This window comes from Pelodiscus sinensis, chromosome 2, assembly GCF_052426305.1.
Source record: "Pelodiscus sinensis isolate ZL-2025 chromosome 2, ASM5242630v1, whole genome shotgun sequence".
NCBI lineage: Eukaryota > Metazoa > Chordata > Testudines > Trionychidae > Pelodiscus > Pelodiscus sinensis.
Window position 1 is genome coordinate 47,964,002 of NC_143053.1, and position 25,892 is coordinate 47,989,893.

The 25,892-nt window shown below is 40.6% G+C and overlaps 1 protein-coding gene across 1 annotated transcript; it reads right to left on the bottom strand.

Moving 5' to 3' along the window:
- Positions 1-1,549: 1,549 nt before the first annotated feature.
- CA3 (carbonic anhydrase 3) lies at positions 1,550-24,537 on the bottom strand. The gene is made up of 7 exons (XM_075920442.2): positions 24,379-24,537; positions 23,649-23,846; positions 15,283-15,401; positions 13,637-13,729; positions 10,488-10,553; positions 8,367-8,522; positions 1,550-2,632 (listed from the first exon to the last, which is right to left on the bottom strand). Exons 1-7 carry the CDS (start codon positions 24,419-24,421, stop codon positions 2,513-2,515), a joined length of 795 nt encoding a protein of 264 aa, XP_075776557.1. The 5' UTR covers positions 24,422-24,537; the 3' UTR covers positions 1,550-2,512.
- Between the last annotated feature and the right edge of the window lie 1,355 nt (positions 24,538-25,892).

A 25,892-nucleotide genomic window follows, 5' to 3' on the forward strand; every position in this document is an offset into this window, starting at 1 on the left:
GCCAGGTCTGATGCAACCTTCTTATATAAACATTTGCATAGCCTCATGGATGACAAGAAAGGTCATTCACTTAGAATGGTCAACTCCAGTTCTAATCAGTTTATCATTACAGAAGCAGAGTGTATGGTGCAGTTGCTAACTGTACCCTAACATTTAAATCACTGCCAAGCTGACCTATTATGCCCCCACATTATCCTTTTTTCATATCATGAATTAAATAAAGACATATTTGTGTTATTTTTATGAGACTATCTTGGTTCATGCTGACTTGTTCCACCCTAACATTGTTGAATATTTGCTTGTTGTATTGAATTGCACAACAACAGAGATGTCTAATAGTGTATCTAAATAGCTGCTAACAGTGTGAAAATATATCCTGCAGGTATGGGGTATCAGGATCGAAAAAGGCATTTTGCATTAGCTCTAATGATTGGTTCCAAGAGATTTAATTAGCACTGACCAAAAGCCAGCTTTTATTCAGGCTTGCGGAAATTTATTAGCTGACTTGACTTCAACCTCACAGGATTGACTGAATACCAATCTATGTCCTTAGTGCAATGAAGCTATTCATTCCATTCTTAAAAGTTTAGGTTTGTGTTCTGTAAAGTATGGAGATGAAGTAGTGGCAAAGAGGAAATTTCAGTGACCCAACAGTCCAGCTGGTTATATCGTGTGGTTCCTTGCAGGAAATTAGAGTTCACTTATAATAGCATTATTAGAAATGAGTCAGATCAGTTCAGAAAAGTTTAAGCAGAATACTTCTGAATATATGGGTTTGGTGGGATCAAGGATAGTACATGTTAAAAAGAGAAGTAAATGCTATTAGGAATGAGGCTTTTCCTGGAACAAAAGGACCCCAGGTGCCAATTGGTACTACCCTGATGAAGTACCATATCTTTGAGGTACTATTGGAGTCACAAATCTCTCCACCATGATTGTATCTTTAAGATCAAGCAAATAGCTAAATACATTGGGTATTGCATTCTTTGTCCATTTCTAAGTTATACAGGCATGTGGTGAGGAGCTGTACTGGGCATTTGCTACCCTCTGTTAGAAGCTCTGCCCAATGGAGACAGTGGCCTTTTGTGGAAAATAATGGCAGAGAAGTTAGTCCTCCAGGAACTGCTTCAAGAGGATGTCCAGCATCAACTATAGAGGGAACCAATGAGAACTGGACCTACATCAGTTGGAAGGGCTTGGAGCAGACAAAAGTCAAGAAGGCCCCATGGCACTGTAAACTAGCCTGCAAGAAGCAATTCTGTCCAGAGTTAGAGGAAGTATTTTTCCTATCTTAACCCCCAAACTCAGTTGATCAGCCAAAGATTGTTTTTGTTTACTTTGTGGAATGTAAAGCCCAGGTGGTTACATTGAGTTGAATATCAGTTTGACTGCTGTAAAATTATAAGGAGTTTGTTTGTGAGATGGTCCACTGGCTTAGAGAAACCCATAACAGATGCATTATGGAAGACATTGACAAGTCTGTCTGTTAAATATGTGTCTGTTATTTTTCTTGTCACTCAACATTAGAAATGAAATCAAAACCAGCATCTCTGATTTAAGTATATTTATTAATATTGGGTCTGCTAAGGCAGAAGTGGTGTTACTTCAAGTGCAGTTATGCAGTTCTTTTTCATTGCTCTCGCTACCATAATTCCGACAGCAAAGGAAGAGACCATCATAATCAATTGCTTTTAGATACTGAGTTAAATTCTGGTCTCAAACATTTACACACAAATGTCAGAGACATTACGATCAAATGCATATGTGGCAAAATTTGGCCTTGATATACGTAAGGAAAATGGTATAGTATTAAAAATGGAAATGACATTACTTTCAGGATGCTAAAGGGCTTTCTACCAATTCTATGCTCTTAGTTTGATCTAACAACTTGATTTCAATTTTCAGAATAAAATTGTACAATATTAATATTTCAGTTTGTTAAATTCTTAACTTGCTTTAATTATCAGTGGGAATTTAATGAGTCTCTATACCCTCCAGAGTTTTATATGAATGCAATGATTAAAAATCTTTTCCCAGTTACAGACAGGAGTTCCCACTGGATTACGTTAGTACAATTGATAATTTAACCCATATTGCCCATTTTAAATTCAGATGACATTGTTTCTATTAGTTGGAAACCTTTATAGTCTTCAAAACGTGAGCACTGAAGAAAATAAGGATACTGGGGAAATGCCTTTTGTAGCTATTAGTAATTACACCTTTTTTCTTCCATAGAAATATCCATACAAATACAATTATTAAAACTAACATGGCTGCTATTGAGATCCAAACATTTTCATGCTAAGGTTAGATTCCACATTTTCATGCTAAGGTTAGAATTTGCCTCAAGTTTGATTATTTTTAAATACTTCTCAAAACTAAATTAATAGATCCATGACATTTAATTACTCAGCATTTCAAAATGAGGAAGAGCAGTAGAGGGCACAAAGCTAACTAGACTTCAGGATGTAGGAATTTCTTCACTTGAAGACACCCATTTTTAGTATAGACTTTATTGGAATGAGGCTTTCACCACCCTTCCTTTCACAGGCTGAGGAGGGCGCCAGTTATCCACCATGGGGCGCACAGGTTCTGTATCAGCATTGATGGAGAGGCTTCGGAGCTTTGTCATCTGCAAAAAAGAAAAATAACAATATCAGCATGGAATTCACTTAGGGGTAATTTAAGGCGTGATGCCTAGACCGACTAGCTGGGCCAACCACTGGGCTAATGTATGGAGACTACTGCGGGCTAATGGCTGGAATAGTCTCTGGGGATTCTTACACAGTAGATCCGTTAAGCTGTGGAAACCTTTGAACATGCCTAGCCTCTTCATGACAGATCCCCACATGTCCTTGCACTGAGGAGCTCTGTGATGTGCCAAGGATAGGCAGCCTTTGTATGCCCCTTGTGCTGTGGAACTTCAAGGGAATTTTTCTTCATGATCAGGGAGGCAGGATAAGAGTACAAAGGCTGACAGAAATCAGAGCGACAGCTGGCCTGTAGAGTACTTAATTTTGAAAAGCAGTAAAAAAGTCATCTGAATTAGTAATCTGAAAAATAATAATAAATCCATAATGAACCTCATGGCTCACTGTATGCCATGTTCAGAATGTAAGGCTGTCTTATTAGGCTAGAGAAAGAGTAAGAGTGATTTAACAAAATTGTATTAAATGAAATAATGTAATTCTGTTGTAGAGAACACAGACACGTGGAGTGACTAGGCTCTGAGGCTCTCATCAGGGCTGGGGAGAAGAAATTCTTTCTTAAACCCAGAGAGTGACTGCCATAACCTTTGTGGCCAGTATGCTACCATCTGTGGGGTAAAAATAGCCTGGGGGTCCATTGTCTTGAGCCATCCACAGGCTCAAGGTGATGGGGTGCAGAGAGCACTGGTTTGCAAAGTTCTGTGACATGCAAGAGATGTGGACAATCTATGCAGGGGCCCCAAACCCTGTCCCCTTCCATTCGGCACAAGAAATGCAGCATTTGGTCCTACCAATAGAGGCTACAGAGGAGGTGTCAGGATTTGGTCCTGTAAGAAGCCCTTAACGGCTGGATTTTCCAATACATTTTTTGCTTCACTAACATGCTAAGGCACAGACTGTATCTTGTTGTCATGTAGCAGGAAGACTCAATACCCATGGCAGCAAATATTACTAAATGGGATGCTCCCTCCTGCAATACTTTGAATGGGTTTGGAGCAGGCCATTCAGTTTGTTTCTTTTATGCTGAAAAAATTAAAAATAAAAAAGTCCGGGTTAACTTCTCCTTGTGTGATACCACAAGCAGCATTTTCCAGGTCCTTTTATGACTTGATAACATGCTCTGGCTCTGCACCAGATAGCCAATGTATCCAACTGCTGCTGTACCCCCATTTGCCCTATATATGAATTTGCTGTAAAAATCCAGGCAGGCCACAGGGTTGTAGAAATAATACAACAAAAAGTGGATTGCGTAATGATGCACAGCCTAATGTATATCGGAGAGCACATCTTTCCAAGTGCACCAGTTGCACATTGGACAATTTGGCCTTCAATGTCCCAGTCATACAGACGAAGAACAAACTTGACCTCTTTGGCAAAGGGACTAGTACTTACAATTACTGTCAGCAAGCCTAAACGTTAGCAGGCTTCTAAGATTAGCGAGCTTTAAGGGTCTGATCCTGTGAAGTTCTCTGAGATGATTGTCACTTACACAGCATCAGCTCTTTGGGGCAGAGACTGTCATTTTTTTCAGTGTTTGTACTGGGCCCAGCTCACTGTGGCCTTGATCCATGACTGGGGCTCTTTGGCAGCATAACCACAAATAAACAACAAAGCACGGGCTACAAGTATAATTATTTTTTAAATGATCAGGCTGTCTGTTTGAACTGACTGAAGTGTTCACAAGTTACACACAAGCCCTGTTGGTTACTGGAAGAACAATTAATGCCTGGATGTAGCAGTTATTGGAAATATATCAGATGAAGTTAGATCAATGATTCAGCACATAGCTGTTGCATTAATTTCACAGTAAAATAAACCCATAAAGTGGGGGAGAGGGAGAGAAGAAGTTGATATTTTTATTGCTAATATTGTTGATATTTTTACAGCAACACAGAGCTGTTTGTTAACAACTATGCCTTCATGAAAGTTCCAAATAAACCCATATCTGATACCCTGTTATGCAAATAGCTGAGTCAGTAAACACTAACAAGAGTTGTGTTGTTGAGTCAAGAAAGCTGACCAGAGCCAATTTGCATTTTGCATGCTAGGAGAAGCTTCCAAATATCTAATACCTTTATATTTAGGTGCAAACAAAGGGAAATAGGGAAATGACCTCCAGACCAGTGCTGTCTTTGAATGAGCTATGAAAATACAGCTCTGAGATATGTAAATATAGTCATTCAGGAGCTTTTGTTAGCTTTCACCTTTTGGCCTAGGTTTAAATCAGCCCTCAGTTCTAGTGATCTCACTGTATTCATTTACTTCATTTTTCAGATAATAAGCAGCAACAAAAGTATGGGTCAGAATTTGGAAAACAAATTATTTTGTGATATACTCATGCCAACAGAATATGTACGCAGTGTCAAAAATGCCTGCCAGGGTTTATTTGTATCACATTATAAAACACTTTGAGATCCTGGGTGAGAAGTTACACATATGTAAGTACATACCTGTATATATAATCTAATAGATACATAAACAGTCCCTTAAATTTTCATTTTCCTACTGAGTCATAATCTTGAAATTTGGGACACTCATACATTGTGGACTACTGAGTGTAGGAGCAATCCTATATTAGAAAATTGATCTTTACATCTGAGATTGCCAAAAAGACCTTTGGTCAATTTTATCAGCTTTCCACCATTAAAATTTACAGATATATTTATTTATCATCAAGGACTATCATCTTGGGTATGAAACCTTCAGATCAGTGAACTGAAGGTCATCCGAAATCACCACTTCTGCCTACTAGAATTTAGCCTAGAAATTAGGAATGCGAAGTTTTAACCAGATAACTGGTAACTGGCAGGGCTGGAACAGCTCCCCACTTGTCGCAGGCAGGGATGGGGAGAGGGTGCCGTGGACAGGCGCTACTTCAGCATCCCAGACAATGCAGCCCCTGGCCGTGGTGGGGTGGGACACAGGCAGGGGATGCTCTGGCCTGTTAGAGCAGCCCCTGCATATGGGAGAGGAGGGAGGACGTTCCAGCCCAGCAGCAGGGGTGGGGAGATGCTTGGCCCCTTTTTATAAGTTAACCGATCAAACAATATGTTTAACTGGTTAGCCAATTAAACAGGATTTTACATCCCTACTAGAAATGTAATTTTTACATAGAAATTATTGCAAGTTTCACAGTTGTCTTTATTTTCCACTGCTTCCTAGAATGTGGGGCAGGTCATTAAAGGTCACATTTCTTTGGAAACAGTATTTCAAATAGACTGATATTAGGGAAGAATCTTTCAAAATATTAAATAAAAAGTAAATTTAAAGGAAATTATGGCTGTAAAATGAATCCCTGAGAAATGCCAATCATAAGGTTGCATTTATGATACCGTTTTTAATTAGATTATCATAAGAACCTTTGTTTCTTTCAGTGGGTAGTGAATGAAACAACTGTTCACTGTTTAGTATTAGTCTCACTCATCCTGCCCTCATTTGCTGCATTCCACAGTAAAAGTGTAATTTTTTTCCTCAGTCTTCATTCAAGAGTAAATGGTGATTTTGCTCAAACTTTAAAGAGGAAAAAAATTGACCTGGGAAATGTTCTGCCTGAAAGATGAACGCTGGAGATGAATGCCAGAAGTGGACATTTCATGGAGATATGCTGAAATTTGCTTTAGTTCAAATTCAAAATAAAAACAAAACATTTAAAAATACTCTGGAGCATGGGTTCTGGGGCCATCCCTTTGGGACACTGCCAAGGGGGTCACAGATGCTAGAAGCCCTGATGTCCCCAACCCTGAGGAGATCCTGTCTCTGAATAGGGGACAATGGGCTTTTGAGGAGCTGTGAGCCTGACAGCCAGGTTTCCCACTGATCCCAGGCTCTCAGCTCCCACTCAGCTCTCTAGGGGTTCTCAGGACAAATTTTGTATGGCCTCAGAGTGGGGCCACCAACTTTTGCTTGGGGCCACTCTCATACTTTTCCATAAAAAACTTCATTAGCTTTAGGAAAATAAATATGCACATATACATGTCCAAATCATTGCAGTTTATTTACTGCTAGCTAATAAGCCTATTGTGAAAAGTGATATTAACAATTATACAAGTATCACTTTTCACAGATGTACTCGGCCTGGACAAGCCCGGGGACAAATTAAGCCATGAATGGAGGGAGGAGTGCTGAGGGAAGCTGTAGCCTGAATCTTCATAGCTGGAGGATGGAGCCCAAAACTGCCCAAAGCCAGAGCCAGCCTCCTCACAGTCAGAGCCTGTCCCTGCCACCCCAGGACTGAAGTCCAAAGCCTAAGCCCCACCACTCCTGGGAAGGTGGGTAACTTGCCTGCCACCTGCTTCTCCAGCATTAAACCCCAGATGTCTCCAAAGCCAGGAGTGGGCCTAAGCCCTGTTGTTGCCCCAGCAACCAACACCAAGCCCATACATCCAGGAGCACCAGGGAGGGAAAGAGGCTTCTGTTTGTTTCCTACCCTCTCCTCCCTGCCATAACACCCAGGAGGCCGTGTCACAGGAAAAGCCCCTGTGAGAAAAGCCCCTTTGAGAAACGTGGGCTGTTGAGGAAAAAAGAACCTAGAAGCTTGGGCTCTCCAGATGTGACCAGGCAGGCTGCCAAGAAGCCAGGCAAGCAAGCTGGCTGAAAACCAAGCAGGGCAGGCAGGACTCCATTAGAACCCTGCCTGGGTTCTGTTAGAACATCATCCAAGTCAAACTATCTCTGCCATTAATTTAGATTGCAACAAAATGGCAAATTCCAACAAAAAGTTTAATTTTATTTCTTCCAACCAGCTCTAACTGAAAATCCTTTAAAATTTAAATGGTTTAAACATCCATAACTTTAACTTTTGCTACATGCATCAAGTGTTCTGCTGATTTATCTTGCTGTGGAAGTATCTAGGTTAGTGGCTTAAACGCTGATAAGCTTGATGTGTGAGCAGTACAGGCTTTAGCTTCAGCAAGACCCCATGTGAAGTTGGGTAAGCCACATTCAGCTCCATCTACTGCATTCAGGGGTTAAAGTAAGAGGAGAGCAAACAGAGAGGAAAGGGAAAGGTACTACTTCTCCTTGCCGATGTGGTGAGAGCTCCTTCTTCTCTTTCAATCTACTGCACCTTGCCTTACAATCATTCCCCTCCACATAGCCCTAAACTCTCACATTCACTTCCTGGTCACCTCCTACCTCCCTGTGACTACATCCCTCCCCCAGCCTATCACAACTGATTTATGATACTCTGTCCATGGTATCTGGTGGCTTGATCCCTCCCCACTGACATGGCCTAAGTAGTCAAGAAGGGGATCCAACAATTTTCCAAAATGATTTTCCAATTGAGGAATTTAACTAGAGATTTAGATCTCTTCTGCCACCTGCTGCCACTGGCATTATATAATGACTGGGAAGTAGGGCACTTGGGTTGGGTGGCTATGGAACAGCTGGCCCAGGGAAAAGTGGAGTCCTATACAACTCTTTTCAGAGTCCCAGTGGTGTTCCTAATAAAGCCAGATGAGTAGTTTCTAATTGAAGAACCCAATCCTGTAATTCAAAGCTCTCACTTTGTTTTAACTCAATTACTCATGCAACTTCCCACTGACTCCAGTGGGAGCTTTCCTTATTGAAAGATTAAGGTCAGGGAGGCACATAAATAAATCATTTCAAATTGTGAAAGAATGATGACACTAGGGAGGTTAATGTCCAGTTGAAGTTTACCTGGTCTGAGCTGACAATAATAGGCTCCCTCAGAAGAATCCAGGTAATGCACTCTTCACACGGTGGTGTAGTGAAGGAGCCATGGTACGTCCAATAGTCCCGAGATTTAGGGAAAAGAATTGACGGATCAAAGTTCTGAAAAGGAGCCTCTTTCCCCTTAAATAAATAAAAATAAATATTGTTACTAACACTAATAGAGAGAGGAATCTTGCTTAAAGAGAGACCCAAGTTTCCATGCAATAATGGGCAAGGATGATATGTAATGGGTTAATCGTCTCCTCCTTATATGCCCTGCAATTTACTGTTCTAAAAATGAGCACTAACCCAAGGCTGAGATTACCCATGTAAATAAAATAAGATGTACTTTATCACACTGTCCACCGCTGCAAATAAAGTTTGAAACATCTGACAAACTCATATCACCATAATGTACATTTACCTAACCATTAGGACTGTACATGAAATATTTAGGTCCAAGACATTTTTAGTAACTTGTCCTATACATAAATAAGTAGAGTTAAAGAGCTTTATCATCTGCCAAGAAAAAATAAGTGTAATAAATACAATACTTCAAAATAAATACACAGTATCTTGTAATTCCTTGTCCCATGCTTTCTCTGCTTTACTTGAACTGTTTCAATAGCTACAGCACAATTCTACACTGCTTTGAAATATGTGTGGTGGCTAGCTTTCACTATCCAAACCTGAACATCTTCCTTTCCATTATTACTAAAACAAGGTGTAAAATCTGATAAAGTTAAGGAATCTCAGGTGCCATTTAAGGAGGCTAGCTTCACTGCTGTTTTTTTTACCATATTAGATTACTGTGTTCACCTATTTTCTTAAGAACTTTTGGTTATGGTTATGGTATTGAAGCTGTTGTTTATAAAGGTGTTTGCAAGAGTAAGAAATGAGTGGAATTTTAAGGGCTGTTGTCTTTGGCAGAGCAGAGAGTATAGGAGAGGGTGATAAATGACTCAGGATTGGATAAGTAGGAAGAAGTAGAGTTATATAGGGACTAGAGCAGAGGTGGGGAATTTACATTGCCTGGATCCAGCCCCTGAAGTTTGGGTCGGGGACTGAAGAGCCAGTGTTGGTGCTCCCGCTCTGAACCTCCCCATCTTGCCCAGACCTTCCACCCCTACCTCACAGACTGACCTCTTAACTCCAGCCCATTCCTGCACCCACCTTCGCAACTAGTCCCCACACCACAAATCCACTCCTGCACCCTATCATCCTTCCAGACTCACCAACCCCCAACCCACTTCTGCATCCTCCTTCCTGCCCTGGTCCCACATCCTTATCCTGCTTTCCAGGAGTCCTCTCCCACACATTGAACCTCTTATTTTTGGCCAGACCCAAAGCCTATGGGGGACCACAACATCTACTAACCTGTCCCCACCCCAGGCTCTGCTATGCAAGGAGAATGTTTAGAGTGTCTTTCTTCTTCTCATTTGGGGGCCACATCAATGAGGTTTTTTTATTATTTTTTTTTTGCTTCGCACTTTTGCACAGCCCCCAACTGATTTTTTTGTGGGTCAGTGGCCCCTGGCCCAAAAAAGGTTCCCCAGCCCTGGACTAGAGGATAAAAAGAGAGAAAGAAGTTTAAAGTTGAGGTGACAGAGAGTAGGGAGCTAGTGGAGAGGTTCAGGACTGGATCCCACATATCAATTGCAGTACTCATGTGCTTAAAGGCAAGCACACACAGACTAATATTTTTAGGAAACATCCAGTAGTTGCATTCACTTCCAGTGTTAAATAAATCTAGACCTAATACTATAATTCTTATGCAAACTAAGCTGCCTTCTGTGGGAATTCTGCCTATGGAAGACCCTTAGGTAACTATCTCATTAATTTGAAAAACAGTTCAGGATAGGCTTTGCTGTCATATTTGTGCTGCTCTCAATGATGGCAGATCCAGAGCTCATTGAAGTCAATGGAGGATCTTAGAGAAGTGAGAGGAGGAATTACATTTCTCCTTAAAGAAAAGAACATACTCTGGGGCTGCTTTGTGTTGCTGGAACACTGCAAAGCAGACCAAACAGACTTGCAAATCTAGCCTTCTGGATTTTGTTACTGCATCCACCTAGCTACCTTTATACAATAAAATTGTTTGGTTACCTTCGTCTTAATATTATCTATTTCTTCAAGAATTCTCTTCATCTCTGGTTTGGGAGTTTTTCCTACCTATAATGGAGAAAGCATGAGTTGAATAGTAGTTACAGCAGCTGAATTTGTTTTCCATATCTCACGACTGCATGAAAATTCAATTTGACCCATCCCATCTGTCAGTTAACATTCTTTAACCATTTTGTACTGAAAAACAACAAAATGTTACTTCTAATGGAAGAAAAAAAACTGTCTAGAAGGCTCAGTCATTATCCAGTTGAAATGACTAGTATAATTCCCACTGATTTAAGTGAGGCAAGATGGCATGTACACTATCTTATAAACTTGATGTAAAAGAAGAAATTCTGATGATTACAAGTAAATTAGTTTTACATCTTACACAATTTTTACTTATAACAAACAGAAAATGTATTCTTCCATTAGCATGTATATGCACCATGTTAATTTTCCTACCAAATGCATGCTTTAGTTTTTGTGAGTTTTATATAAAGGCAATAAGATGTTCTCTGTCTTATTCTCTATCCCTTTTTTAATGATTCCTAACATTCTCTCTGCTTTTTTAACTACCACTGCTCATTGAGTGGATATTATCAGAGAACTATCCACAATGACTCCAAGATCGCTCTCTTGAGTAGTTATATCTAAATTAGCCCCCATCATATTGTATGTATAGTAGGGATTATTTTTTCCAATGTGCATTAGTTTACATTTATCAACATTAAATTTCATTTGCCATTTTGTTGCCCAATTACTTAGTTTTGTGAGATTTTTTTGAAGCTCTTCACAGTCTGCTATGATCTTGACTATCTTGAGCAGTTTAGTATCATCTGAAAATGTTGCCACCTCACTGTTTACCCCTTTCTCCAGATCATTTATAAATAGGTTGAACAGGCTGGGTCCCAGAACGGACTCTTGGGGGACACCACTAGTTAACTCTCTCTATTCAGAAAATTTACCATTTATTCCGACCCTTTGTTTCCTGTCTTTGAACCAGGTTTCAGTACATGAAAGGACCTTCCCTCTTATCCCGTGAAAACTTACTTTACTTAAGAGCCTTTGGTGAGGGAATTTGTCAAAGGCTTTCTGGAAATCTAAGTACACTATATCTACTAGATCCCTCTTGTCCACATATTTGTTGACCTCCTCAAAGAACTCTAGGGCTGCGTCTAGACTGGCATGATTTTGCGGAAATACTTTTAATGGAAAAGTTTTTCCGTTGAAAGTATTTCCGCAAAAGAGCGTCTAGATTGGCACGGATGCTTTTGTACAAAGAGCTTTTGCACAAAAGCATCCGTGCCCAGTATAGACATGCTTTTGCGCAAGAAAGCTCCGATGGCCATTTTAGCCAACGGGCTTTCTTGCACAAAAAATTAAGGTGCCTGTCTACACTGGCCCTCTTCTGCAAGTATTCTTGCGCAAGAGGGCTTATCCCTGAGTGGGAGCGTCAAAGTATTTGAGCAAGAAGCACTGAATTCTTACATTAGAATGTCAGCGCTCTTGCGCAAATTCAAGCAGCCAGTGTAGATAGCTGGCAAGTTTTGCGCAAAATCTTGCCAGTCTGGATGCACCCTAGTAGATTAGTAAGGCATGATTTCCCTTTACAGAAACCATGTTGACTTTTCCCCAACAAATTGTGTTCATCTATGTCTAAAAATTTTATTCTTTACTATAGTTTCAACTAATTTGCCCAGTATTGACATTAGACTTACTGATCTGAAATTGCCAGGATCACCTCTAGAGACCTTTTTAAATGTTGACGTCACGTTAGCTAACTTCCAGTTATTAGGTACATAAGCTGATTAAAGGATAGGTTACAAACCACAGTTAACAGTTCCACAATTTCACATTTGAGTTCTTCCAGAACTCTTGGGTGAATAACAACATCTGGTCCTGGTGACTTGTTACTGTTAAGTTTACCAATTTGTTCTAAAACCTCCTCTAATGACACCTCAAATGACACCTGGGACAATTTCTTACCAGGATTTAACTTCCACTTTTTAAACTATGTTTTTTTGTCTCTCACTATTTCTTTTCCTTTGTTGTTTACCCATGTATTTTTTTGTTTGCTTACTATATGTTTGGGTTTGTTTTTTTTAATTTGGGGTATAAATTTAAATATGGTGTCTTTGAAAAGTTTCCATGCAGCTTGCAGAGATTTTACTTTTGTCACAGTATCTTTTAATTTCTGTTTAACCAACCTCCCTATTTTTGTGTAGTTCCCTTTTCTGAAATGAAACAGTGTTGGGTTGCTGAGGAGTTTTATCCACCACAGGGATGTTAAATTTTATTACATTATGGCCACTATTTCCAAGTGATCAAGTTATATTTACCCCTTGGGCCAGAACCTGTGTTCCACTTAAGACTAAATCAAGAATTGCCTCTCCCCTTGTGGGTTCCAGAATCAGCTGTTCCAAGAAGCAGTCATTTAAGGTATTAAGAAATTGTATCTTCGCATCCTGTCCTGAGGTGATTAATAAAGACTTAAAGGGTGATAATATAATGAAGGCCATCAGCATGGGTTTATGGAAAACAGATCCTGTCAAACTAATTTGGTATCTTTTTTCATAAGATTACAAGTAATAGTGCTGATATAACATACTTAAACTTTTATAAGGCATTTGACTCAATTCCCCATGACAATTTGATTAAGATACTAAAAATACAAAATCAACATAGTGCATACTAAATGAATTAACAGCTGGCTAACTGACAGGTCTCAAAAGGTAACAGAAAATTATCATCAAGCAGATGTATTTCTAGTGGGGTATTGCAGGGATACCCCTGGAAGACAACATAAAATCATTGAAAAAAATTTACATCTTCCACAAAGACAGGGGAAGTGCAAAATAATAAAGAGGAGAGATCACTGATCAAGCAAAAGCTCAATTGCTAAATTCAACAGGATTCTTATTCAGATACATGTATGACACTCACATGTATGAATGTTATGGATGGTGCTAAAAGTCTATTTTATCGGTGAGAGTGCACTAAATTTATATGGATTTAGGCCTAATATAATCCCAATTTATGCTTCATTCTGAATATTATCCTCTCAATAGGTATACAGCTGACAAGTAAAGCAGGCTAGCAGAAGAATAGAGGTGTGCAACAGAATAAAGAATGAAAATTTCCAAACTCACTTGAAGAAAAATGCCCACGACAGCCACTCCATCAGGTTGTTTCAAAGCTCCAGCAAAATTACTATATTTCGGATTCCAGTGTACCATATGTAGCTTGAACCAAAGAAATGTAAATGTTATAAATCCTGTTATAAAATAAAAAGCCATTACTGGCCCAGACCTGCATTCCTTGTGAATCCAGGTGAGAGCTTTGAATGCATAGGGAATACAGAATTGGGCCCCACAAAATCCTGCAAATGAAGGCAAAGTAAAAGATTTTTCTTGATAGAACAGAAGTTTGGAAGGACAGAATGCTCCCACTCAACCCCCTAGTAATAAATGAGATACCCATGAAACTGGACCATGGCTGATACTACAAAGCGTAAGGGGGAAAGAAGAAAATCACCCACAGCCTGCATGCCTTCCCCTGCCCCCAAGTTTTTGGCCATAGGATATATGATATTTATCTTGCCTGCCACCATTTCTTCCAGATGGGAGTTGTTGTAGAGCCACAATATATATTGGAAGAAACACTAGCAGGCTACTACATGAATCCACATAGAGAGTAAACATGCTATTTCTATGGTAGTTTGAGACTTACATGTCCTCCTATATATGAGATGGAAAGAAGGCAGAATTTGTTATTAATTTATTGTGAACAGAGCTTAAGCCCACACTGATTACACACTGGGTCAAATTCAGCCATTAACTACAATGAGTTTGTCCCATAACAGTTTGTGTGTTTACACCAAAATATCAACAAATATTTATTTAAAACAATTCTTGAGAATACACTAATACATTTTAAAAAACATATTTAGAATATGAAGGATATTCTCCACTCCACCACTTTTAAGGTAGATTTTGGACCTCAACTAATTGAAATGTCCTTGTAATAAAGTCCTCCCTTCAACTGGTAATGCATCTGAAAAAATAAATCCTGGGGCTCTAATTTTACAAATAATGAAATATATACCAAAACCTACTAGGTTATGTCTACACAGCAACATTATTGTTAAATAAATAGCATTATTTCAAAATAGCATAGTCTAGGTCTACACAGCCAGCAGTTGTTTCAACATAATGTCAAAATATCGTCAAGCTGGAGGACTTCTTGCTCTAAATTCTATAACCCTCATTTTGTGAGAAGTAAGGGCAGTTGGAGGAAGATTGCTCTATTTTGAAATCAATGCTGTGTAGACAGCACCTAAACTCTAAATAAGCTATTCTGAAATAATCTACGCAAGTGACAAAGCTCAATATGCGTAGCTTATTTTGAGTTAAGCCCTGCTGTGTAGATATGCCCCCTAGTGACCCATAAAATCCAGAAAAAAATTACATTATTATAAGTTTGAGAAAACATAAAATACTGCTACCAAAGTTTTGTTTGCTGCAAAAAGATCTCACTGAAAATGGTGATTTTAAGGCAGGGGCATGTTTACAAATATTTATAGTTCTGGTAGGAGGCAGGCTTGGGATTGTATTTTTGTTTATGAAAAGCTGTTTTTGTTGGCAGCAATGATTGACCACAGGACTAATTTATGAGTAGTAACAGCAATAACATATTTCATGCATAAATCAATAACTACAAATAAATACTTGAAAAGGAAAGTAGTAAATGTTGCCCAACTGCCCAGTGCACTAGAATAGACAAAACTAGGTCCCACCTCAGCTGCATATTTCACTCCATCTACAACATGCTCAGAGCCGTGGTCATCAGAAGAACCCCAATGAAAGTGAAGCTGACGCAGCCTGTAGGGTCCTGGGAGTGGTCCACCTCGCAGAACTGCAATTGATAATTTACATTTAACATTAGGAACAGACCTTTTTAAGGAAACTTTGATTCAGTACAAGAGGACAAACTTTTAAGGTCATAGTTTTCCAAAACTGAAGAAACTGAAGAAATTCATACCCTTTGAGATATTTCATCTTCCAGGGTTCCCTCAGTTTTAAGAAATGCAATGCAATTCTACTACTCTGATAGCAGTAGGATATATACCAGTTTTACAGATGTTTTTCTGATATTTCCTTAGACTTTGTCCATAGAGGCTAAGCGATTTAGTAAAAGACTCAGATCGCCACAATATTTTTATTAAACTGTATTAATCTGGATAGGGCAGTCAGCATTCCAAATTCCCTGGTCCTACTTACTTCAGAGAAAACAGAGGCAACGAGACATATTTTGACAATACCAGTAGAGGTCCCTTCTGACCATTTCTAGATAAGGATATAATCTCGCAAAGGTAGTTTTACCTTATACTACCTTTCAATTCTGGGCCTGTTTTGATCAGTCACTAGCATAAAATAAGCTCCCAGCACCATTTTCATTTTGACTTAAGGCATGAATGCAACCCATGACTCCAGAAGCAGAAAACTAATAACCCAAGCTAGTGCTGCAGTCCCAGAAGACCTTGTCTGCAGAACACTGAAGTTCTGACCTCCAACAATATTATGGAGGCTCAACGTTAACATTAATACAATTCTTAAATCCTCTAGTGCATAAGCACTATTGGTCTCAAATTAATACTAAATACCAGACATGCTGGAATACCTAGGGATAAAAATTGTGCTAAGTACAAACTGACAGGCTTAACTTTGCAGTTTGTCTTTACCTGGCATGTGCCTTATCCACTAGGGTACGTAAGAAAAACATTGTACTGGCCTTTAGCTGTATAATTCTTATGCGTCTTATTGACTTCAGTAACATATAAATAAACCATCATAAATAATTTGCAGATACATAAAGCCTTTTATAAAAGGATCTCAAAATGCTATGCAAAGATAAATAAATATTTATCTGTACATAATATAGTGCCTAGAAACCCAAGACATGGACCAGGCTAAGCGCTGTACAAACACAGAACAAAAAGATGGCCCCTGTCCCAAGGAGCTTTCAGGCTAAATATGGCAAGAGACAACAGATGGATGCAGAGAAAAGGGGGAATGCAAGGAAATCATGAGGCAGGCAGTGGTGTCATCATACCAGCAGACTAACCGTTTTAAGTTTTTGGTAGTCATCACGTCAAAGAAGCATTTGGAGGAGAATTTTGAAGGTGGATAATGAATTAGCTTTGTGGATGTTTATGGTGAGCACCTCTTAAGCATAAGGGGCAGCATGAGAGAAAGTTTGAAGGTGCTGGCTTAAAAACGGAACAAAAGGGCAATGGAAATAAGTGTCTTAGTCATTTGGCAGCAAGTACTAACAGTTTGATGGTGAAAGAGAGATAACAGATATGGTGGAATTATGTCATAAAAGGCCTTGAAAGTTAAGATAACATATTTTATGAGAGAGAGAAGGGGGAGCCAGTGAAAAGATGCAAAGATAAGGAAGACATGATTAAAACAACAGACTAGGAAAACAATCCTTGCTGCAACTTTCTGAATGCATTTGAGGAGGGCAAGAGTGTATCTGTGAAGGCCTAAGAGAAGGATATTGCAGTAGTCAAGACAAAAGATGATGAGAGCTTGGATGAGTGGTTCTGCTTAAGGATGTTAAAGATCGATTAATTTACTAGTTGACTAGTTGATAGGCACTTCTGCATTCCTCCTTTGAAATATACAAGAGCCCCAGTGGGGGCTATTATGTATTTCAAAGTTGGGACTCTGCGTGCAGCCCAGGCCAGCGGGAAGTCCCTCTGACCCTGGGCTCCACACACTTGGAAATGCACAAGAGCTTGGGGGAGTCCTCCAAGCTCTTGTGCATTTCAAAGAGGAAGCACTCACGTGGAGTCCACAGTCAGCAGGACTTCCCGCTGGCCCCGAGCTGCACATGGCATGTCAGCTTTGAAATGTACAAGAGTCTCCAGCGGGGGTGCTTGTGCACTTCAAAGCAGCAGCACTGCATTGACCCTGGGATCAGCTGGGGACTTCCCAGCAGACTCCGGGTTCCGGGGAAATGCCACACGGTGCTCGGGTTCAGCAAGGGAATCCCCAGCTGACCCCAGGCTCCACGCGGTGCTGCTGCTTTGAAATGCTGTGACAGCATTTCAAAGGGGCAACACAGCACAGCTGATCCCAGGCTCAGCTGATCCAGGCTCAGCTCAATGCAGTACTGTTGCTTTGAAATACCGCAGCAGAGCTTAAAAGGAGTAGAGCTGCACAGAGCTCAGGATCAGCTGTGCAATGCTGCTCCTTTGAAACACTGCCATGGTTTGAAGCCCATACCCTGGGTTCCATGAAGCACTGCCACTTTGAAGTACACCCTCTTCCCCCCCCTTTGCTGTCTCTATCTGATAGACTATCTTACTGGATAATCGACTAGTCCTTAACGTCCTTAGTTCTGCTGTGTGGATGGATAAGAACAACTGCACATAAGAGATGTTATGCAGGAAGAACTGACCAGACTTAGACCTAGCCTGGATGTGAGGATCTAGATAAGGGTGTGAATCAAAGATGGAACCCAGGTCATGTGTCTGAATGACAGGCAAAATAATGATGTTGTCCACACTGCCTGAGAAAGCAGGTAATAGGGAGATCTAAGGTTAAGGGGAGAAGAAGGTGAAGATTAGTAGTTCTGTTTGTGCCTTGTTGAGTTTGAATTAATAGCTATGAATCCATGAGATGGTTGAGAGACAGGCCAGATTTTAATCTCAACAGGAAAAGAGAGGAAGATATGTAGGTCACCAGCATAGAGATGGTAGCTGAATTAGTGGTATAGATTAAATTAACTATGGATAAAATGTAGAGGGAGAAGAGACAAGGACAAGGACATATCTCAATGGAACACCCACAGGAAGTTGGAAAGCAGATTCAAAGGATCCTCTGAAGGATCCCATTTCAATTTTGCATACGGGGAAACTGTGACAAAGGCTAAATGGCTTACCAAAGTCAGACAGCAAATCACTGGCAGAGCAGGAAAATCAGTTAACAACTAGATAATGTTGTATCCCTGTAATGTGAGATGTGGGTCTAGAATAGACTGTAGCACTTTAAAAAAGTATCTTTTGATTTTTGGTTCTCTCTAACTTACAAATGGTTTGGTTAACGTTCTAAAGGATTAGAACAAAATCAAAGCTGTTCTTATGCCAGATTTTTTTCAGGTTAAAAACAGAGTTTCTAATTATTATTTTTATCCTTATTTTTTCTATAACTTCAGAACTCAACAAGTGAACATTCATTTATCAAAAGTTGTAAAATATTCCTCATGAAATGCATATACAATTTTTACTTTAAAATTCAGTTGCTATCAGGATTATGCATGGACTTCTTCTAAAGAGAAACATTCCTATGAAGAGCTATAATGCAACAGTGGAAAGTCATGCAGGAACACAGAGGAAGTTTGCAGGAAAATATGTCTGAACTGTGAAGCTCCATGCTCCTGTCCTGCAGCTGGCAGAAAGTCAACAGCAAGAGGATGGCAGTGCAGATGGCCAGAGAATTTGCACATGGAGGCTCAGGGGAGACACTGGTGCCTTCCTGGGGTAACTTTAACCTTGGAACAATCAAGGTCTATTTCCAAGAGAATGTACTGTACATAACCACTCCTGCAATAACCTGACTAGCTCTAGCGTACCACAGCTCAGGAAGGATGCTGATAGACTGTAGAGAGTTCAGAGGAGTCAGAGAATGACTAAAGCATTAGCAAACATGCCTTACAGTGATAGACTCAAGGAACTAAATTTATTAATACTAAAAACCAGATGATCAAGGGGTGACTTGATCACAGTCAGTATGTACCTACATGGAAAACAAATACTTATTTATGGGCTTTTCAATCCAGATGAGAAAGATGATCCAGTGGCTGGGAGTTGAAGCAAGACAAATTCAAAATGCAAGCAAAGTATATAAACTGTAACAATCAGGATATTCCTTATTTTAAACACAAATTGTCCAGGACTTTTTCTCCAAGCCCCTCACATCGTTGCCCATTAATTGTAACTGTTCTTTAACCAACAAAACTCTCAATCCCAAAATTCAAATTTTGAATAGCACGTAGTTCTGATCTAAAGCTTAATTGATCCGATTCTGTGGATCCAACCTAGGAATGTAAAAATTTGTTTAAAATGGTAACCATGTAACCAATAAAATTCCTATCGGTTACATGTTAACTGTTTTACCTGGTGATATACAGCCCGCTGTGGGCTCTGCATTCCCAGAAAACGCCAGATCCTGGAAGCTGGCTACCCCTGCTGAAGGCTCTACTCCTAATGCATAGCCCACAACAAAAGCAGTCAGCTCCCTGAGAGTGGGGCCCTGGTCCTGGGAGTGGAGCTGGCAGAGCCCTTGATGCCATTGTAGATATACTCTGGGATTTATTTTGGGGGTGCTTTGTAGCCTGTGCTACACAACAGGTCAGAGTAGATGATCACAATGGGTCTTTCTGGCCTTGAAATCTATGAACCTGTGAATCTATGAGTACTTCCACTGCTGTCTTTCACTTAGTTTGGGCTTTAAAAAAGTTGTTTAGAAACTGGCACATTAGAAGTATTGCTGGCAGAGATGGCATAATGCAGGAGAGGTACTAAAAAGTACATAAAAATATACTTTTTTACATATCAGAAGGGTAGCCGTGTTAGTGTGAATCTGCAAAAGCAAAGAGGAGTATATTTATACCTGTATATGCCTGTATATTTATAACTGCATCTGGAATTTCCACTACATGCACCTGACGAAGTGGGTCTTTGACCACGAAAGCTTATGCTCCAATAAATCTGTTAGTCTATAAGGTGCCACAGGACTCCTCATCACTTTTTTTACATGTATTTGCAATGTACTGTCTCGTCCTGATATGTATACCATAGAAAGCTTCATCAGATGCCATTTATGTGTGGCTATAAATGGTCATAGATATGGGCATGGCCATGTTTACTGGAAAATTTAAGAAAATGAAACAATATCTAAATGTTGTGATTTGAACTTATTTATATTATAAGAATTATATTGTTATTTTGGGTAAAATCCTGAGGTCTTAATTTATTATTGTTGTTATTTAACATTTATATATTGTTCCTTAGGTGGAGAATGAAGACTGAGCTCCTGTTCTAAGGAATTCAGAATGGAGGCTGAATTCAATAGGAAGAAGGACATCTGGATCTGTCCTATTATTAACATTATTATACCCTGAACCCCATCCACAGATGCATCTGCAAACACAGATCTGATAAGCAGTGTGAAATGAGCATTTTTCTGCCCATACAATGTTCTAAAGTTGACCTTCTTTAACCTGTCACTTTTTCTCTCTCAGATCAGAATCAAATACATTGGCCTGGTCTACACTACATGGAAAGGTAGAAATAACATACACAACTCCAGCTACATAAATTACGTAGCTGATGTCAACATAGCTTACATCGCGTTTCCATGCCATCCATACAGTAAGGGTACATCTACACAGCAACATTATTTTGAAATAACTAGCGTTATTTTGAAATCATTTAGTCCACGTCTATACAGCAGGCAGTTATTTCATAAAAATGTTAAAATACTGTCAAGCTGGAGGGCTTCTTACTCTGACTCCTGTAACCCTCATTGTATGAGGAGTAAGAGAAATCAGAGAAAGAGTGCTTTATTTTGAAATAAGTGCTATGTAGATGCTCCCAATTTTGAAATAAGCTATGTAGCTCAATTTGTATAGTTTATTTCGAGTTAAGCCCTGCTGTGTAGATGCACCCCAAGAGACTGATGGGAGCAAATGATCCCATTGGCTTCCCTTATTCCTCTTGAGATGCAGGAGTACCAGAGCCCTTTGAGTTCGATCTAGTGGGTCTTTACTAGACCCGCTAAATCAAACCCCGGAAGTTCGATCCTGGCAGTGTCGATCTTCTGCATAGTGTACCCTTAGAGAACAGTTAATCTGTGTGAAATTCAGACTATCATCAAAATCTCTTTACACCACCAAGTATGGCATCAACGCTGTATATTGCTTGTGGCTAGGTATTTTATATATTAACTAAAGTTATTGTTAATAAGTAGTAGTATTTATTTGTATGACAATACTGTCTCAGGACTGCAGTCATAAATCAAGGCTTGGCAGTACTAGACAATGTACAAATACATAAATGAAGAGCCCTGAAGAGTTTAACACCAAATAAAAAATGAGAGACAATGACAAGTGGATGCAATGTACAGATGGATACATGTGGCTCATCAAGAATAGAATTCCAATGCAAATGCCACCAAAAGTAATCTAATGCAAATAAATAAATAATACGTTAGGTAGAAATTATAAATGATCTTCAGGAAGTAGATGTTTTCCATATTGCTAGAGAACTAATCAAAGTTCTGCTTCAACTGTTCCCAGTCTTTTGTATAGTTATGTTTTTTATTTTATTGGATAACTTCATATTTAGACATATTTAGACTTTGGATTTGTGTTCATTGAAAGAAAATCAAAATTAAGATGCACTCTGCACTTAAATACATAAGAACATTGAGTCTCTTAGCAAAATTCCTCTCACTAAGTATGACTATCCCTATTAACAATACAGTAACAGTAGCTGAAATTTACTATAGTTTAGAAACAACACCATACATCTAGACTACAAGCTTCTTTCGAGAGAGGCTTTTTAGAAAGAGCTCTTTTGAAAGAGATCGGCCAGACAGCCACAAGAATTTCGAAAAAGCCATCTAATTTTTCGAAAGAGAGCACCCAGCCAATCTGGACGCTCTCTTTTGAAAAAGCCCTGTTTGCGTTCAAGAATGCTTTTTTTCGAAAGAGCTCTTTTGAAAAAAGGCTTCTTCCTCATAAAAGCAGGTTTACTGCTGTCGAAAAAAACGCCACATTCTTTCGATTTAATTTCAAAAGAACATGATGGCAGTCTAGATGCAGGTGAAGTTTTTTTGAAAAAAGACACTTTTTTCAAAAAAACTCTGTAGTCTAGACATAGCCCATATGTTATACTACTATATGGTTGGTCTTTCACCCCATAAAATGTGCATACTTGCTCTTCCTTGCTGTTGCTTGGCACGTATTACAAATACATGGCAAAATCCTGCAGACTTTACATACAAGTATGAAGACTGCAGCCTTGTGTCCAAATATTGTATATCTTTTCCAAAGCTGGCTGAGGCATTGGTAATTATTGCTAGTCTGCCTTCAGGACTACGCACTAAAAGCTTTGCAACGATGGAAATTTAGAACCATTTGATTTCTAGAGATGCGAAAATTTAAGTTGCAATATTATTCATCTGATTCCTTTTTAGTACAGTAGTTAAGAAATTTCACAGCTTCTTGCAAGTTACTTTTTTCTATGAAGTGCTGAATCAATCTGAAATTTCAGTGGTTTAGTCAACAGATGCTAAATATTTCTAGCACTTGTTAAGCAGCAGTAGTATCTCTAGTCAAAATGTATGGCCACTCCAACAATTAAGAGTCACAGAATAAATATGCAGCATATTGCATGCAGTGGTAAAGTATTTGTGGATGACCAGGTTAGTAAGAGTAATGATTAATAACAGTGCTAATGTTTGCTTTAAAGAAGCTCATTTTAAACTGAAAATTTTCAGCCTTTTCCTTTTGTTCTTGCAGTCTAATTTAGCAGAAACAGCATGGGCTTAATCCTGCTATCCTATTAAGTAAAAATCTCATTTATGTCAATGGGCATCTTGCTTAAGCAAGGACAGTGGGATTTGAGGTTTATCTATGTAACTGCATTGCTTTACACTTTTCAGAAATGGTACCTTGCCTTTCCAAAGCATTCCAGCTGTGCACCTGAACACCCTTCATTGAAAGCCTAAGGATTTGGCTCAATATTAAGTGCAGAGTGACAGAGAAGGGGAAATTCATCTTCAAACCCAGGGCCAAGATTCCATACCTGCCCATACCAAACTCCCCCCCCCCCCTGAAACTGTAGGTAAGCACTGCTATAAGAGTCACAATCTTCCTGCTCCAGTTGTGTTGAGAACTGGGGCAACTGGATCTTCTCAAATGCAGGTCATAGTTTATCCCCCATTCTAGCCCTAATGTGGCCTTCTCTGCTGGTCTTTGTAGAGACCCTTCGGCAGTAATTAGCAAGCAATACACAGGCTGTCTTCCAAGCACTTTGTAACCATTAACTAATTCAGAATAACTTCTTAAGATACAAGTAAAACTAACCTGATCTATCAAAGGTGTCATCAAACACAACTCGGCAGGTTCGCCCGTTGTTCAGTATGGTCTTCGCTGCACCGGGATCATACCCAACAAACCAAGGGGGCAAAGAGGGGTCGTGCTGGACCTCTTTGGAATTGATTTCAATAGGTGATTGATGGTCTCCACTGGCAATAGGGTAATATTTGTGCCAGTGTTCCGGTCCTAGGAAGAAGGCAAAGGAATGTCATGAAAATGTCTTCCGCTTGGCCCCAAAGCTGACATCTGCTCAACACAAAGCCACTGAGTGACACGCAGTTCTCCTGCATTTACACCCCGCCTCACCGCTGTGCTATTCGCTCCCGGGTGGGTTTTTCCCGCCTGAGGCATTCGCGGCGCTGGCCGTGATGCCAGCCAGAAGGAACTGCCCCCCCGCACAGACGATGAATGCGGGCTCAGCCCTAGGGCTGCGCTGGCCCTGCCCCTGCTCCTCGCCCGGGCTGCCGCGCTCCCTGCGCCGCGCGGGGCGGAAATCTGGCTGGGACCGGGGGCCGAGCTGCCCGTAAAGCCCTGCCCCGGTTTATTCCCAGGGCAGCAGACGCTGCAGGAGGCAGGAACCTACGGAGCAGCGGGCCGGGCACGTGCGTGACAGCGCCGAGACCGGCTGCGCGCGGCGCTGCAGCTCCCGCCCAGGGGCAGAGCAGGCGCCGGACCGCAGCGGCCGCGGGGCGACTCGCCCTGCCCCGACCTCACCCACCGTTGTCAGTGTCGTAGCCCCACTGGCAGGATTGCTGGGCCATGCTCGCGGCGCGGGGTCTCAGCGCTTCGTGCCCGGGCTGCAGCGCTGTGGCGCCGGCTCCAGCTGGGGCTTTTATAGGCTCCTGCCAGCTCCATGCCCCCCGGGAGCCGGCAGAGGTGGAGAGGGGCCGGGGCCCGGGGGAGGGGGGTCTGGCCGGCGAGCAGGGGGCGGAGAGAGCGATCCCCTGGAGTCCTCTGCTGGCCCCACCCACCGCCCCGCGGGATGGGATACAACTGATGCTCAATCGGCGGCATCGGCATTTCCCCCGCCCGCTCGCTGGGCTGCCCCGGGCTGGGAAATCAGGGACCGCGCTGAGCGATCTCGTGGGATCGATTCTTTAAGTGGAATTAACTGTCCATGGGAGCTGCAAAGAGCGGGGTGATAGTGGGAGCCCTGCTCCTGACCCGGACTGTGGGGCGGGGTAACGTGCATCGCCCTTGCTGCTTGGTTAGTGCCTGAGAGCAGGATTGATCGCCCTGGCTGGCTTCGCTTGTTCCTTCGTGGCGTTTCACAAATCACTGCACAGAGCTGTGTGCGGGAGGGAAGGGAGACTCAAGTACATTGAAACAATGATCCTGCAGTAGAAGGTGATCGCAGAAATGTCCACAGTAGCCGTGGCTTTTGCTTAGGTTATTTAACTGCCAGAACAAATGGCAAAGGGGACTGGGCTGGAATCCCTGTGGCATATATTTAAACTTCAAAAGTACAACTCTCCTTTCCACCCTACTGATTCCAATCAGTTTAAACCCACAGTACAAATAAATTGAAATATAAATATATGCATCAGGAGCAGTGCAGAGCCCACATAATTCATTCCATGAGTTATGCCATTAAGGGGTTGTCCTTGGCTTACTCACTAGCTTTAGCCAATACTCTCAATTTCACTATTCTTATTTAGTGTTTCATGTTTCACCATTCATTAGTAAATGTTGCACTAATTTTAAAAAAAAGTTTCTATTTTTTTTTAAATTCATCAGGTGGGAAAATGGTCCTTTAGAAACAGGGGCAATCTTAATGTATTCCTTATAGTGAACTTAAGGGAGAAAATGCTAGAGGGAATTTGAGAAAAGGAAACAGACTTCTTAAAGCTACTGTCTCCCTCTCCCCCTACCACTACCTCTACCCCTGCATGCATGTGACAAGATAGACATCTTTTTCATTTCTAAAGGATTTAAAAATATATGTGGAAAGCATAAATTTGTCATTTCCATTTTTGAATAAAATAATCTTTCTTCCCACCTCTGCTCCAGCTGTCAATGTAAATTGGTCAAATTGTTTGGCTGGTTGAAAAAATGCAGAGAATTGATATGTCACATTGGATAGACACTGTCACATCACTGCAGCTGTCCAACTGTACAGGCTGAGATATAGAAGTTACTCTATGTTATTAACTTCTCTCCACAGCACAAAAATTAGGGTACGCTGTTCCTCTTTTACCATATTTGACAGCTGCTTCCATTCCTCTCTAGGTT